The 17,791-nt window shown below is 37.1% G+C and overlaps 1 protein-coding gene across 2 annotated transcripts in view; it reads left to right on the plus strand.

The window, feature by feature from the left end:
- The window catches only part of SPPL2B (signal peptide peptidase like 2B), a 28,118-nt gene extending 14,525 nt beyond the window's left edge, over positions 1-13,593 (plus strand). Inside the window, exons 9-15 of one of the 2 annotated variants that reach the window (XM_040537598.1) lie at positions 1,444-1,525; positions 2,342-2,416; positions 2,547-2,609; positions 3,759-3,858; positions 5,582-5,659; positions 7,482-7,642; positions 9,203-13,593. In XM_040537598.1, coding sequence (XP_040393532.1) covers positions 1,444-1,525; positions 2,342-2,416; positions 2,547-2,609; positions 3,759-3,858; positions 5,582-5,659; positions 7,482-7,642; positions 9,203-9,490 — 847 coding nt within the window. In that variant the 3' untranslated portion in view covers positions 9,491-13,593. Of the gene's footprint in view, positions 1-1,443; positions 1,526-2,341; positions 2,417-2,546; positions 2,610-3,758; positions 3,859-5,581; positions 5,660-7,481; positions 7,711-9,202 lie in introns of both variants that reach the window. The other variant, XM_040537599.1, reaches the window with a different exon arrangement.
- Positions 13,594-17,791: the final 4,198 nt, after the last annotated feature.

Here is a 17,791-nt window from a genome sequence, read left to right on the forward strand (position 1 = left end):
GAAATTAAAACAGAGGATAAAGGCAATTAGCTTGTTCTAAACTATGTCATGTCTATGTGCTAAATGATAGACTAAAACATGGATAGTTTGGACCAAAAAAAAAAATTGCAGAATTACAGAATGTTTGAGGTTGGAGGTCCTGTGATCCAGCCATCCTGGTCAAGCAAGTCAACCTAGAGCCAGTTGCCCAGGACTGTGTCCAAATGACTTTTTAATATCTCCGAGGAAGACTCCACAGCTGCTCTGGGCAACCTGTGCCAGTGTTCATTCATCTGCACAGTGGAAAGCAGGAATATTCTGTGTTTCAGTTTTTGCTTGTCACTTGTGTTACTAGGCACCAATGAAAAGAGTGCGGCACCTTTGCACCCTCCCTTCAGATATTCGTGTACATTGATAAGATCCTCCCAAGCCTTTTTTTCTCTAGGCTGAATAGTCCTGTCTCTCTCTGCCTTTCCTCATACGAGAGATGCTTCAGTCCCTCCACTGTCTTTGTGACTCTTTATTGGACTCTCTCTAGTAGCTCCATTTCTCTCTTGTACTAAGGAGCCCAGAACTGGACACCATACCTTAAGGTGGACCTAAGGCTGAGTTAGAGGGAAAGAATCACCTCCCTCAGCCTGCTGGTAACATCCCTCCTAACACAGCCCGGGATACCATCATTCACCTTTGTTGTAAGGTCATATTTCTGATTCATATTCAGCTTGGGGTCCTCCAGCATCCCAGCCTCTTGTCTGCAAAGCTGCTTTCCAGCAGGTCAGCCCCCAGCATGTACTGGTGCATGGGGTTCTTCCACAGCTGGAGGATTTTGCACTTTCTTCAGTTTCTTTTCAGCCTGTCTCTCCAGCCTGTTGAGGTTCTTTTGGATGACAGTACAACCTTCTGGTATGTCAGCCACTCCTCCCAGCTTTGTGTCATCTGCAGACTTGCTGGGAGTACACTCTGCCCCATCATCCAGATCATTAATGAAGAAATTCAACAGGATTGGACCCCATGTGGACCACTGGGGTACACTGCTGGTTACTGGCCTCCAACTAGACTTTGAGCCACTAATCAACGCCCTCTGGGCCTGGTCTTTCAGCTGGCCTGTACCTCACTGTCTGCTCATCCAGCCTGTGTATCAACATCTTTCTGTGGGGGTATTGTGGAAGACACTGTATAGAAAGCCTTCCTGAAGTCCAGATAAACAGTATCTGCTGCTCATATAACAAAACAGTCATTTACTTATAGAAGGTTATCAGGTTGGTCAAGTACAACTTCATACTTGTGAATCCATGATGACTACAATGTTGATTTCAAACAAGGGCTTTTAATAAAGTTTTTATTTTGGTTTAGTTTGGTTGTTGTTTTTTATTATTTTTCCCCAACCATGTCCTTAGTGAAAACAGAGCTTGATCTGACTGTCCTACTGCTTCCTGTAAAAATGTAAATTTTCTCTTCCTTCAGGTGGGCCTGGGTTCTGCAAGATGCTTTAGGAATTGCTTTCTGTCTTTACATGTTGAAAACAATTCGCCTGCCTACATTTAAGGTATGGATGTTAAAAGATACTACACTTTGGTTTACTTTAAAATGGTTTACTTTATCTACTACAGCACTGTGTACCAGTGAACTTCTCTTCCATACGATGATGATTTCATGTTTTAGATCTTTGATTTAAAAACAAAAAATGCTGAAGTACCGTATGATTCAGATTCTACTAAATGTGATTACTTCATAAAGATTTTTTGTTTGTGGAGATCTGTCAGCTGTGATTTTTCAGTCCTTCTCAATGTCATTTTGCTGGAAATCAAATATGAGTAGCTTCTACCACTCTGTTTTGTTTTGTTTTTCCCTAAATTTGACATATGATGGATGCAATGTTCTAATTTTCAAATCTTCCAGAACTTAATCAGTATTCTAAAACAAAAATTAGTGTTAGTCATTTAGTTGCTTCTTAGGCAGCTCTTCAAACTCTTTTCCAAGTTATCTTCACCTATAAATTTGTTCCCCTGTACAAATTGGCCGAGATAGTGTAGATACTGTTTCAAACTATGCCTAGCATTGTTCAGAGAAAATGCAGAAGTTTTTAGTATCTCCTAACAAATTGAAACATCATTTTCAGATTTTACAGAATAAAGAATTTGAGGGACTAACATGTAACTTTGTATCTGAGAATTATATTCTTGCTGCATGCAAAATGAGATTCTTCCATTTAAAATATTCAGGAATTGAGGAAAAATTAGGGTGACTTGTTTAGTCCTTGTTAATTTTTTGTTCTGAATACTCTTAAGTTGCTTATTATATGCTGCTGCTAACTAATGCATAGTATAGAAGTACACACCAAGTATCTTGTCTCTTCTTCCAGGGTTGTACCTTGCTCCTTCTGGTTCTTTTTGTCTATGATGTATTCTTTGTATTTATCACACCTTTTCTAACAAAGGTAAGTAAAGTATTTCTCTGCCTGCTGCTGACAGAGCAAAATGTAATGACATGTTTTGCTGTGTATTCCTAAATAATCCCTGGCCTGCTGATTGATGTGCAGATTTACAATTTTGCCATTTTTTCTTTAGACTGGGGAGAGTATAATGGTGGAGGTCGCTGCTGGCCCATCTGATTCTGCCACTCATGAAAAGGTATTGTACGTAGTCTGAAAGTATGGCATTAACTTCCAGCTATTAAGCTTTCAACTTCTGTAAAACTCAAAGACCATGGGTCTGAAACGGATATGCCACTCGAAAAAGAATTTTACGTGGAAATAAGCACTCCTGAGCTCTCTGGAAATCTACAACAGAAACAAGACCAAGCAGGCTTTTAGTGACTCTTCATGATAGCTTTGGTCTTTCTTTATATTGCTTTTAAAGAGTTTCAATAAAAGGAAGCTGGTTAGCTCAGTTTCATAAAAGTATGTGAGCATATTTGTAAATATAACTAATCTCTAATGAAGCATATCTATTTTAACCTGAAGAGATTAAATGCATATGATATCTGTCTCTTTCCTACCCTCCAGCCCCCTCCAGTTTTGATAATTGTTTTATGAAAAGCTGAGGCTAGGCAAAGGAGAGAAACACAAACTGGAGATAGAAAACAGAAGTCAGAATTCAACAGTTCTATACCCTTTGACTACAGCCAGCTGCGTGCACAGAGCTGTACAACATGATGTGGCTGAGTTGGGGAGGAAAGTAGGTGAGATATAGAAAAAGATGAGTTACAGTGTAGAAAATAATTATGAAGTGAATCTGTAGGAAAACCGTTTTTGTTAAATTACTCTTGTCTTTTGCTCCCCTTTTAGTTCAAGTTTTACACACAGAATTAATTGTACAGAAAAATAATTATACTATAAGTAGATACAATGATTTTAACACTAACATAAACAAAATAAATTTTCTGTAATTTCTATATGTTTGCACCGAACCTTGTCATACTGTGCCTCAACACTGCAAGTTATGTAATAAACAGAAATGTTAGAATACACACACAAAAAACAAGTCTCAAAGTGATTGGAAAAATTACTATTTAGAGTATAGAGTATTTTGAGATGCGCATCATAGTAAAAGTTGTCTTGGCCATTTGTTTTTAAAAGTATTTCTTCACTCCCATCTTAAGTGTATTTTTTTTTCTGTCAGTAATGTTAGTAAAAGATATTACATTATACATATTTTATTAAATATATATATATGTTTGCTCTATCTGTAGCCTTCAGTTTCAGTATACAGGAACAAGTTCTGCTGTAAGTATGTAGAGAAGAAAGTTTTTCATAAGGCTTATGTGTCTTTCTTTCTAAGCTCCCAATGGTCCTGAAGGTTCCACGACTGAACTCCTCACCACTGGCTCTGTGTGACAGGCCTTTTTCTCTCCTAGGATTTGGAGACATTTTAGTTCCAGGTATTTCTTGTTTAGTGTGTTAAGAATTGTACTTGCTGCACTGTCATATTAGTTTATTCTTCTTCTGCATCCACTTCAAGTGGAAAGTTTGATTTGGCATGTATAAACCTGACACATTTGTAAGTATACCTTTTCTGTTTTTTTTCTGCACTATTTACTCTTTCAATAAGAAATTAAATGCCTAATAATTTTATGGTTGAGTTTCACATGCAGTCAAGCCAAGAAATGTAGAGAAAACTGAAGAGTTAATTCAGCAACTAATACTACAAGATAAACGTTTTTAATAGTGTGATCACAGAGGAAATGACTTGCTCATTTGACCATGATTTGAGTGCACATATACCTCACCACTCAAAACTTCGTTTTGTTATTCACACAATGAATGTCCATTGTTACTACCTCACTTTCTCTACTTACCTGTATCTCCAGCATCAAAATTGCCTATTTGAAGACAGCTTTAATTCTTATGGGTTTTATTCTTAAAATGAAGCTTCCAGTTTGTCAGGCTGATCTAGTAAGCCACTTGCAGCCATCCCATTCATAGGTTGCCAAAATGTAAAACAGGCTGTGATGAGAGCAATTAGTAGAACATTGGGTTGGAGCCATCTCTTGTCATGTAGTCAGTCACCAGAGAGCTGTCTCCACCTTTAGTGTGCGTTGGCTGCCACTGAGTGCTCTGCCCATGTTTATTCCAGTACTATGCCAATATAGAAGCATCTGAATATGCTACAGCACCTGGCAGAATAGATTTGCAGTTGCTATTGGTTTGAAAAGGTCCAGAACTCATCTCCAGGTACATGTGGATGTTGTTATAGACAATTCACCTGAAAATAAAAAGAAATTCACCAATAATTAGAGTTCAGGATGTGCTTCCTATTTGCACTGTGACTTCCCTTCTGCCTGTTTTCTAATTCTGTCTCCCTGGGATCATTTATTTCCAAGCTTCAAAGTTAGGAGTGAACTAAATCTTACACAAGGGTGGGTGGAGCATTAAGGAACTTGGATAATCTGAGATTAAGAGAATTATCTACATTCTAATGACGAAACATACACAGTGTGGACAATTCGTCTAGCAGCATTCTCTTACTGTGAATAACTTATTTTTTACTAGCTGCATGATCTTCTGTGGTACAATTGTTAACTTGTGCTGCATTTGGTTTGCCAGAGCAGTTACTTTTCTCTTTTTTTGTTTTGTTGTTGTTTGTTTGTTTTTTGTTTTCTTTAAAATACATGAACAAACAGGTTAATGTGCATTGCTTTGAAACTTACTTTGTTTGATCTTAGTCCAGAACTCTTTTATTTAAAAAAAAAAAAAAAAAAGTACTGTGCGCTTAGCCTTGATTTCTACAGAACCAAAGCTTCTGCAATCCCTGGTTTCAACAAAATTCAGTAGCAAAACCTTAGACAACTATATTCCTACAAGTTTCATGGAAAAAAACTATTTAAATGGGGCAGGGTGGAGAAGGATCCTTCCCACAGGAGGGAAAGGCAGAAGCATATTGACAAAAAGAGAATTAAGTTAAGGGTAACTTTATTAACCATTTATATAACTATTCTGTAAACTGTGTGGCTTATTGAATGATGCTGTTATAGTTCTTAAACAGTGGAGTACCAAAGTAAGTATTGAAAAAAATCTTAAAAGCTCATAGGTAATTGGATACAGGTTTTCATTTATCTCAATGCATGAATGGGTTGAAAATGTAATTGTTCTTTCCTTTCCTAGGTTTACTGGTAGCCTACTGTCATAGATTTGATATTCAGGTCCAGTCATCCAGAGTCTATTTTGTAGCCTGCACAATAGGTATGTTTGACATTTAAGCACGATATCTAGAGGAGTCACTCCCTTCAAAAGCATACTATTGATCTCATGCTATGTCATTTTTTTGATTATTCTGCTTCATTCATTATTAAACAGAAATAATGAAGCAAATAAAACTGTTGTACTTTAAAGAGTAGACCTTCTATCAGTGAGTTACCTGATGTCATTTTCTTGAGCTGCCTTGTCTGACATAAATAAAGGGAACTACTTCTGACCATGATTTGTCTTACTGTAACCCCTACATGTATTCTTATGTGCTTAGCTACTCATTCTGGCTTCTTGAGTAATGATTTTTTGAGTTTGTTGCATATGAAAATTCAGGTTCAAGGAATATTGACTTTGTTCTTTTTTGTGTGTTCTAAAAATCTGTGACTTACGATGTAATGAATTACTTCGTAATGGATGTAATACCTCCAAATTGGTTTCAAACTTTAGTTTCTAGAATCCAGAGTTGCACACCATGGACTTCAAGGTGACTGACAAATGCTATCTTAACTTCTAACACAGCAAACAGAAACCTGTATTTATGCTAGCAAAATCTTAGAATATTTGCAGTTAATGTCATAAACTTAGATGAAAATGCTTAAGAAATTCTTGCAAAAATAGTTACATTCTTAGAGGCTTAAAGCAGGATTAGAGTAGCAAATTTTAGACAATTTCCTCTCATAGGTTCTTAAAGTAAACCATTGTCTTGCCTGGTACTTTCAAAACATCTTGACAACATTTTTCTCTCAATTTCTGTATCCGTGAAGAGTCAGCAGTGTTATTGCAGCAATGAAAACTAACCACATGCTGCAGTGTATTAGCAAAATTAGGGTCAGCAGGTTGAGAAGTGATTATTGCCTCAGTTTGGCACTTAAGACTGAATCTGGAATACTATATCTAGAGGGACTCGGGATCCTCAGTGCAAAAGAGACACTGACATGCTGGAGTAAATCCAAGCAGGCCATAAAGATGGTTGGGTGCTGAAGCACATGATGCTCAAAGAAGAGAATGCAAAGGGGAAATTCTTTTGCTGTCCACAGCTACCTAATGTGAGGATGCAGAGAAGACATAGCCAGACTTCTCTTGCAAGTGTGCAGGGCTAAGGTGTGAGACAATGGACTTAGGTCACAAAAATAAATATTTCTGTTAAATATAAAGAACTGTCACTAATTAAAAAATAAATAAATAAAAATCTGAAGAACTGGATAAAACTATTGAGTATTCCAATCATCTGACTTCTGAACAAAAATCAGTTAGTTTTAGCTTCCTTCTCTGAAAATGTAATTGAAAATAATTACAACATAAAATCCTAAATGCTTCTATTCTGCTTTTCTGCAGAATAATAGCAGAAATTAGAGACAAAATAATAAATTATACAGCTGTTTTTTCAGTTATGTTGCCATGTAGTAAGAAGCAGTCAAAGCCAAACGAAAAAAGAAGTATGTAATAAAATGGTCAAAATAATTGTCTGTATCTGAATTCATAAATATAACAGGAGAAAGAAAATGTTTATTTTGCTTCTCTAAAACTGTTTAAGATATTGATTTAATTGCACAACATGGAGTAGGTCAATCACACTACTTTCATAACATCATACTATCAATAGAAAGACTGCGGTATCTCAAAGTAGCAGTCCAAGTTTATAGCGCATGTATAATGCTTGTGTTTAGAAGCCAGAAAAGGTTTTGGAGAAGTTGCTTTATGTACTTCTTGGGGAAAAAAAAGTTCCTGTTAGAATGCTTATTTAGCTAATTATTTGGTTGTTCTTAAGCAGAGCTATATCTGAATAATTTTTCTTGCTGGTTTTGTTTCCTTCCAGCCTATGGCATAGGCCTTCTTGTGACCTTTGTCGCCTTGGCATTGATGCAGATGGGCCAGCCAGCTCTCCTCTACTTGGTGCCCTGCACTCTAATCACGAGCTTTGCTGTGGCTCTTTGGAGAAAGGAGCTTGCAATGTTCTGGACGGGCAGCGGCTTTGCGGTGAATACCAGTTTGATATGAGTGTCTTCAAGAAATACTATTATTATAAAAACCTAACTAGAATTAAAGTTGAGTAAAATATTGTAGTATTATCCACCAAAACCAAAGATTTTTGTTTTGCTTGATTGTTTCTTTTTTACACACTTTTTTGCCTCAGTAATGTTCTCATTTTCTTTCTTTAATATTAATGGCCATGTAAACTAGCTAGTGAAAAGTAAAGTAGACCCCGTCTATTCTTCATTCTGATGCAATTTTTACTGGTTTGATCTTTGTTAAAAGTATTATTACTGTTGTGGTAAGTAACTCCTTAAAAATACTTATGTTCGTATCTTTTCGTAGCCTACAGCTTATGAAGACAGATCTAGATCAGTTCATTATAGATTGCTTATAGTCCCTTAAGTTTTACAGAAGATAGTGCTTCTCTTTTCATGGTTCTTCAGTAAGAACATAGACTTTGATGGGACTGGTTGAGTTGGCAAATACTGTTTTTATTATTACAGGAAGCCAAGTAGCATGTAATTAGCTGAGTTGAGATTGCAGTCCTTTGTATGCCTCACACAGGTCATGTTTCTGGAAAACTATCACAGTTGATAAATCAAGAAATAGGGACTAAAACCACTTCTAATGTCACAGGTTGCAGTCAAAGAAATCAAAGTTATTGTCAGTCTCTTATAGACATGTGATAGCAAGAGAGCCAGGAGGATCTTAGCAAATAAAAGTTCTTCCACAAGTTCTTCCTCTACAGAGAAACACTTATAAAATAACAATTCAGAAATTCCTGCAACTCTAATTTAGAGAAACAGTATTTCCTGGTTACAAATCCTTTAGTCATGTCACTACTGTTCTGTGTTAGGAACCTAGCACAAAGACACTTTAATAATATGAAGGGTGCCACTACATTGTAGTCACATATCTGAATTTGGAGCTTATGAAAAGGGGGTGGGGAAAAAAACATTGCAGGTGACTAGCTAGAGCTTTAACATACAAGGTTACCGTAAGAACAGTGCAGATGTATAGCATAGCAAGCATTCTATGAAATATCAAAAAAAACAAGTCAAACATTCTTCTGGAAGTTGTTTTTTATTTCTTTAGGACCATCTTATCTGATAATACCTTCCCTTCCTTAGCCTTAACAAAATTCTATTATAAAAGTTTAAACTGTTGTTTGAATTCATGATTTCTAGTCTAAAACAAAACCGTTTTTTAGAAGATTAGTATTTTTTTCTGTGCAGACATGAAACTCTGCCAAAATTGTTGTGAACAAGAAAAGTTTACAGGGTTTTTTAAAATTATTAGACAAGTTCCTGGAAGAAAAAACTCTTGTGCGCTTTAAAATGCAAAAATAGGATAACATTATGCATGTGTCCAGTGCTGCAGAATAGTAAGAGCCTTTTATCTTCACCTTGTGTGACCATTTGATCTGACCATTTCACTTGATAACTGGATGCAGCTGAATACATTTTTTTGTAAATTCTAGTGTATCTCTATATACAGTTAATACCGCTCTTGACAGCAGTAATAATTCCTGATTTTCTTCATTCTGTGATCTTCCATTTGCAGAAAGACCTACCTCAGCCTCCCTTGGTGATAGCTCCCGTCAACTGCCCTGAGCTTCCCAAAGATAGCAATGTACCGGCCTCTCAAGAAGAGACAGAGCAAATGACCAATCCCACCCTCCATGTGAAGGAGCTGCATGGCCCCACCTTGACTGCAGAGGAGCTGGCTGATAATGACACAAAGACGGAACAGTCAGAAATTTCTATCACACAGAGTGAGGAACCAGCTGGGCATAACAAGGACGACCTTGAAAGCAAATGCCTAAACCTAGAGCAAAAACAGCTGGAATAAACAATGTGATAGGAACTCCGGATTTTCTGTCACAAACATCCATGTAAAGCCAGTATGTATTTAGACTGGTTCGGTAGTATTCATGTTCATTGAGGAACCTCACAGGGAGTCTGATCATCAAACAACACAGAATATTCTGCCTCCAGCTTCGGTACAGCTATACACTTCAAATATATTTCTGAAATATGGTGCTCTACAAGGGTTCTGATGTATGGATTTCAGTGATCATTTTATTAGTGAATGCCTTTGACTGATGCATTTTCATTATACCGGGGTAGTATTAAGAGTCTTTATTTACACAGTACTCTGTGCTTGTGTGGCTATTTTTGCTGCTTTAGCATAGTGTAGGTTAACGTGGAGGAAAAGCATTGAACAAGTCTGCTACAATGCTTAGTTGAGAGAAACATGATAGGTTTTTAGCACTTTCCCTACTGTTACCTTTTACTTTTCCTACTTGTCAAAGCCATTGATGCAAGGGAATGCTTTAGTATAAGCTGACATTCAGGAAATGCAGAGAATGGTTAAATTACCAGCCTCTGAAAGGATTTATACTACCGTGGTGCATTAAATGCATCTCTTAAACTTTTTTTGTCTTTGTTTTTACTTGCAGGTACCTGTGTTGGCTACTAGTCTAGTTTAAAAGGCAGGATGAATGGAGCTACAGGAAGCTCTCTAAGCACTCCTATGAACTCCAGGGGCTGTTTCTGAAAATAAATTGTTTGTCACAGAATAAGTGTATTGAGAATGTTTGCTTTAGAAATAAAATACAAGCCAGATAAATAAGAAAATAGGTAATAGCATTATACTAAGCTTAATAGGCAGTACTTTCACTGGGAAAAATGTTAAAGTAAAACAGCAAAAGAATCAGTAAAAGCTCAAAAATCCAAACTGCTGAACTTTAAGGAATATCGTTGTGATTATTAATTCTGAAGAAAATGGTGTTTTCATTCCCAAGGGAACATGTGGTGCTATAGTCACTTGTGATTTAGAGCTACTTGCTGCTCAGTAACTAATCAGCTGCTTCAAATAATGTTTTGTTTTGTCCTGAGAGAAGCTAAGTGTGGTCTGTCAGGTTCTGGAATGAGGCTGTCATCTAGCCTATTATTTTGCCCCTCTTGCTAAAAGACATTGTGAAAGACTAAATTGATGAAGTTAAAGCTATTTGAGGTGCAGCTGGTCTTAATTTATATTCCTGAAATTGTGCATTTTCTTATGTAACATGGTTGAACCTTTTATGCATCAGCTTTGATGCATGCAGAGAGATGAGATTTGTATATCATTTATTCAATTTAAGAACACTTGGCTTCATCGAAGGTGTCTGTGTTCTATACTTAAATTGCAATTCCCTAAAATTTCAAACTTCAAATACTTTATGTTAAAGCTGAGAAAGGAAGTATGATTCAAATATCATATCAAGAATATGATTCCAAATTGCATGGAAGAAATGCTTTTCAGAGTATTTTGAGAGCCTAAAATGTCATTTACAAAAGCATCATTATTGTGTCATGATCTGAGGCAATGCTTTTAAATTAAGAGTCTCCAGTTGGCATGGTGAGTTGAATGCTGAAAGGCTCTCCTTTTAATGTCTGTCTGTTAAACTTCAGCCATTATCTCTTTGGCTAGGTCTTCCAAAAGTTTGCCCTGTGTTTTTTGGATGTTAACTTCTTTTAATCTGTTTTGCATTGGGTGGACAATATTCTTTCTCTAGCATGTGAAAGGCTTTATGTAAAACCACACCATGGGTTCGTGATTTTACCAGCTTCTGCTTAAAACTTCAAGCCCGGTCTGATAGATTGATGTAGTGGTGAGTTTCTTGAAAGGCTTACTGAGTCCTAAGGCCTGCACCACATTAACTTATGAATGACCCAAATGGATTAGATAGTAGGATTAGAGAGATCTGGGTTTTGTTCTTTTGTTTTGTTTTTTAATTTCCTCTTTAATGGACTATGTTACTTTTGCCAGGGGTAATCTGAACCAATTTTTACTAATAAAAACCAACAGAGACATCTTATTGAAAATATCAGCCAGCTGGATTATGCCTTAATTTAAACCATTGTGTAAGTATATATTTAAAAAAAAAAAAAGTCCTGTGTTTAAATAATGAACTTGACAAATAGCGATAAAACAAATTTGGAGACTGACTCAAAGTTCTATGTTTTTTTGCCTTGATTGTCTTTCAGTCATAATATTTTTGGGAGTAGTTTTTATACGCTTAAGTCAGTAGTTTTTTGATGATGAAGCATTAAGGTTTATCACCTTCTTGAAAATGTATTTTAACATTTGTTCTCATGCAGTGTGGGTTAGGTAAGAGTTTATTTCTCAAGTTGTTTATAACTCAATTAAAATGGAATAATTTATAACACTGATTCACTTATAGACCTTTAATAGTTGCTTTGTTCATATTTCATTCTAGATGGGTCTGCTTGGAGCACATGCTTCATCTTTTTGTTTTTGATGGTTTTCCATCCAAGTGTAACTTTTTCAAACTACAGAGATCGGTGTGAAAAAAAATAGTGCAATAATTCCAGTTAAAGTATGTAAATGAGTTATATACTTTGACTATTCTAGTACTGTACAAATCAGGTGACCCTGGTACACCAGTCTGGCTGCGACTGTTTAGACCCTGATCCTACATAGTTCAATCACTTCCATCAAAAACCAAGGCTCTGCTTTTCTGTCTTTCAAAAAACCTCCCACAGCAGCTTAATGTAAAATATAATGTTTTATAGGAAAATGTCAAGATATATTCAATGTAGTTAATTCTGATTTTTTTATGATTGCAGATGTACATTCTCCACCAACTTGAGTTAAAAGGCTGCTTTTTAAGTAATGTCGAAGTGCTTCTTGTTTAACACAAAAACAACCAAAAATCTTTCTTTGGATGACTACAGTAGTGAGTGTCATTTTCTTTCCTGGGTCTGAAATTACTAAATATGAGTCAGTGTGTTGGACCAAGTGTTTGGATTTGATTTGTGTCCTCCTGAAGGGTTGCACAAATGCAGCTGAAGGTAGAATGCAACCTGAAAGACCTTAGTGAGAGTGACAAATAAGGGAGAAGTACCTCAAATGCTCTGTTAATTTGTGTGAATTTTCTTTTTCACTTGTCACAAATTAAGAGCATTTAAAATGAAATAGAAAAATATCTGTTTTTAACAGTAGCAGATTAAAAAAAAAAAGGCAAAAAAAGTCCATATATGGAAGAGCTGTACTTGTTTATGTTTAATGATTTGTTATCTCTAAACTTGGACAAATGTCAAAAAAATCACTATCCATAGCACAGCATTTTTCCTAACAGATTTGTTAACATGTTTATTAACATGGCATTTAGAAAACATGTCAATTAGAAAAATTCCTCTTTTCATGTTTTCCTTTTGTATTAACCATATCAAATTTCTTGATTTGTTTCTTTACCTGATATCTTGATCTCAGTAAAGCCTTTCCTGCAGAAGCTGCTCCTTTTTGCTTACAGTAGCCATCAGTCTGTCTTTTTCTTAAGAATGCCTTGCAAGTCCTAATAGTGTTTTTCAGATATGTCCATTTCCATATTTCAGATTTGGTTTTCGCGTCTGTGATGCGTTGCTCACTGAGAACATATGACCATAATGATAGTGCCTGTAGACTTCTAAGTATGCTGGAAAAATAGCACTGACACTGGAGCCAGAAAAAAAAGAAAATAAACAGAACTGAAATAATACAATTTTGAGCTTTGCTGAAGGTGACTGCATTCATCAGTCAATTAGTATGACATCAGGGGAGATATGTATTTACTTGCAGATCTTATTTTTTTCTGGGGGGTCTGATGGACAACAGAATGCTTAGAGTTAGTTTCTTTTTTTGGAGGAAAAAGTTTTGTTTCAGAACAAAATCCTTGGGACACTATGTAAGTTCAATGCCTCTGGATATATCACACTCCAGTTTGTAGAACCTTTTCTGACTTAGGAAGTTTCTCAGTTGCCTGCTTAACTACTCTGCTTCCTATTAGATGCCTTTGGCCTTGAGGGGTTCCTTTGTTTCATTTAACTGTTTTTATACCTTCCCAGGCTAGCCAAACATAAATAAAATAAAAATGAAGAATGAAATCACCCCTATACTGGGTGCTGGTTTGGAAAAAAAAAAAAAAAAAAGTGTTGCCTTGAGGTAAATTCTTACATACAGGTCTTTTATTGTAAGATACTGCAGTTTTCGCCTGTGGTTTTGTTCCTTTCTCCCTTTTCTTTAACCCCATGGTTGTGTAGTGCATATATTTCTGATTTCTTGCACTATACTGGATGCTTAGGATGTAAAGCCCAGTAATATTACTTATTAGTGGCAGCTTCATTGATAATCAGTTAACAAAATTGATTTATATATATATGCTTTCATCAGTTGCCACCTTATTTGTAGCATATTCCTATGTGTAAATAAGCTAGCTAAGCCATAATACACAACTAGTGTATAGCAATACCTGGCACACATTACTTTGGCACAAGCCAAAGTAATGTGTGCCAGATGTGCTGGCAGATCCAAACATTTGTCCATAGCCTGTGGGGGTGGTGTCTTTTTTTTTTTTTGACAAATATGGTCTGTGATGTTTTAAAATAAAATCTGTAAGGGCTGCACATTGAGAAAAATTAGGACATTTAGGAAAGCATTGTGATTGGCAATTCAGAATATAGAATCATAGAATAGGATGGAATTGGATTGAATCAGAATCTAGAATCATGGGATGGATGGGCCCCTTGGATTGGAAGGGGCCTTAGGGACCACCTAGTTTCAACCCCCTGCCATGGGCAGGAATGCCACCCTCTAGATCAGGTTGCCCAGGGCTGCATCCAGTCTGGCCTTGAACACCTCCAAGGCGGGGCATCCACAACCTCTCTGGGCAGCCTGTTCCAGTGCCTCACCACACTCTGAGGGATGAACTTCTTCCAACCACCTAATCTAAATCTACCAGTTTAAAACTATTCCCCCTTGTCCTATTAATGTCTGCTGTAGCAAAAAGCTGTTCTCCATCTTTTAAAAAGTACCATTATATACTGAAAGGCTGCAATGAGGTCACCCTGGAGCTTTCTCTTCTCCTGATGGAACGTCCCCAGCTCTCTGAGCCTTCCTTCATAGGAGAGGTGCTCCAGCCCCTTGATCATCTTCATGGCCCTCCTCTGGACCCACTGTATCAGCTCCACGTCCTTCTTGTGCTGGGGGCCCCAGACCTGGTTGCAGCACTCCAGGTGGGGCCTCACAAGGGCAGAGCAGAGGGGCACAATCCCCTCCCTCCCCTGCTGCCCACTCCTCTGCTGATGCAGCCCAGGATGCAGTTGGCCTTCTGGGCTCCAGGCACCCACTGCTGGCTCATGTTGAGCTTTTTGTCCACCAGAACCCCCAAGTCCTCTCTGCAGGGCTGCTCTCAATGAGTTTTTCACCCACTCTGTACTCATGTCTGGAATTGCCCCAGCCCAGGTGCAGCACCTTGCACTTGGACTTGTTCAGCCTCATTAGGTTCACATGAGCCCTCTTTTCTATCTTGTCCAGGTCCCTTTGGCATCTCTTCCTTCTGTTGTATTGACGGACCATACTACTCAGTTTGGTGTCATTTGCAAACCTGCTGAGGGTGCACTTGATCCTGTTGTCTATGTCACTGTTAAAGATACTAAATAGCACTGGTCCCAAGACACATCTTCTCTTACAAAGAATGTTTTGGTTGTGTTTTACTAATTTAAAAATCATGAGTTCTATAGGCAGAAACCACATCAAAGCACTTGTTAAATAGATGCGGTGCTCCTTCTACTGAGATAAGAAATCTTATCTTTTGATTTTGTACATTTAAGTAATGAGCATGAGACCAAGTCTATGGGGGGAGATAACCGTATTTCTCTCTAACTGGTAGTTAATGACAATGGTATGCATGTGCTAGTGCAAATAGCTATTGCCTATTTGTCTTCAACTCGTGCTTTGTCACTGACCTCTCAAGATTGGAATAGAATAGTTCAGTTGGTAGGGACCTTCAGAGAACATCTAGTCCAACTGCCTGACCTCTTCGGAGCTAACGAAAAGCTAAAGCATGTTGAAGGCATTGTCCAAACGCCTCCTGAACACTAGCAGGCATGGGGCATCAACCGCCTCACGGGGAAGTCCCTGTTTCATAGTGCACTCGTAGCACTCTCTGCACTAGTCCATTAACATTATCTGACTCCATATCTTAACCATCGGATACCATCGCCCACCCTGACTCCTGCATTACATGCTGCATTCGTTGTGTGGGACTGTCTCATTCTAACATTTCCAATGAATCTTTTCAATCCTAGAAGTCACTGACAGTGCATGCAAGCTCCAATATATTCAGTTTGGCAACATATGAAAGCAAAACCACTTTTCTTAAAGAAAGATGCAGATTTGCAACCCTGACTATGGATGATCTACTTACTGTTTTTATCACTTTATTTCACTTTTTCATATTGTGCAGTGCTGGAGGAACTGAGGATCTATTAACGTGCTAGCAATGTTTGAACAATGTTAGCGTTACTTTATTAAAAGTGAATTACCAGTGCTTTGTATGTGGATCAGATGGGAGACTGCAGGCAAAAAGAGCAGTATAAAGAGAACTTGAGATAAGACTAGAGAGGAAAATACACGTTTGTTTAATGCTAGTTTATTGGGTGCTTGTTAGTAGCTTCTTTTAGGGAGCAGGAGGTAACATAGTTAGTTTAAAAAGTCCAATGTCTTTGTGGAAGGTCTTTGTAATAATGTTCAATTAATTGTGTATAGGCTACTGTTATGAAGACTGCAAACTCAAGTGGTTATTAATTTTAGTGCTTGCAAATGCATACCTTTATAATAATGAGAGCTAAACTTTTATGCTCTTGTTTCATGAGGTGCTGAAGGAAGCTTTTGTGTTTCAAAAGCTGATACATTTTGGTTACTTTAAAATCTTCTTTGCTATTGGCCCCTTAAAAAATAAAAAAAAAGCATAAAAAAAAATTCCAACTAAGAAAGTTTGCCAGGGTACCAAGACTGTGGCATAAAAGCTCCATTCAAATGTTTTTCCTGCACGGTGGCTAGGAATGCCACATGCGCTGAAGCTGTCAAAATGAAATGCAGATGGGACCCAAAGAACAAGGAATTTAGTTCCCTATAAAGATGTAGTCAGTCCTTAATCGTTGCATCAGGTATGGTGATAAAATGAATATCCTTCCCTGTTTTTCTTGCCTCTCATTTATCTTGTCAGATAGGCAGTCACATACAGTATGCATATTAGTTCCATGGTTTTAATTCACTGGATTACTGAATTGTAGACTGCCTGGTGTGAATTGTATTTCTCTACCTTCAAGCAAACTGTAGCAGGTGTGGTATTTGCTAGATGATGGTTTGCAAAACCGGTGCATGGTATCTACAAGGATAGATAAATCAGTAATTTTGTGACTTGTATCTATGATACGAGTATCTTGTATCTATGGTACAAGTAAGATTTTAGTTGTTGTTATTGTTTGCAAACAATAATAAGGAACTGAACATGTCATGTTACTACTGTCTTCCTCTGCTGACAGTAGAATAGAGCCATTGCAAAGCCCAGGAGGAAAAAGTGTCCAAGTAGTCAAAGACACTTTTGGTGAACATTTCTGGTTTTGACATTATAGGTCTTACTGTAACACTTGCATCAGATCTTCCATTCAGTCTGGGTGAGTGCTTTCCCATATAACTATAGAGCTCATCATGGTTTTGATCTTTTCCCCTCCATCTGAATGATTTAGTCATGTAGCCAATTGCACAGCGTATCATAATATATAATTTTATATGTGTAAATACATTGTAAGACATAGCATCTCCAGTGATCAATGTAGATTTGTTTCTTCCCTCTGTGATGTATCATGGGGAAAACCCTATTTCATAATTAACAGTGGGAGGAACAGAATCTGGTGACAAGAGATCAGAAATATCCCAAGGGTTTCTGCAGAGTGATTTTTGTTTTGTTTTCCATGGAGTAATTTAGCCTATTTCAGGCATACATGTATATGGTAAAAGAAAACAATCCTTAAAAAAAAATCAACTGAAATTGCAGTGTTTTTTTTTTCTGTTTTGCTTTTTAAAAACATTGGAATTTACCTTAGCCTGTTTTAGTTTAAAAATGTACAGATTTTCTAAAACTGTAAAATAAAGTTACTTAACTTTTGAACTGAATTTTGCTATTTTTTATCGTTACGTTTGAAATCCAGTTTACTTTTTATTCTTTGCATTAAAATGTGATAAACTGTCTTTTGTAATTTAAAAGATCTCAACAGCTGCTCATAGCTTCAGTCTTGAGATGGATTCCATGCAAAATTCTTGTCC

The sequence above is a fragment of the Cygnus olor genome, chromosome 26 (assembly GCF_009769625.2).
Source record: "Cygnus olor isolate bCygOlo1 chromosome 26, bCygOlo1.pri.v2, whole genome shotgun sequence".
NCBI lineage: Eukaryota > Metazoa > Chordata > Aves > Anseriformes > Anatidae > Cygnus > Cygnus olor.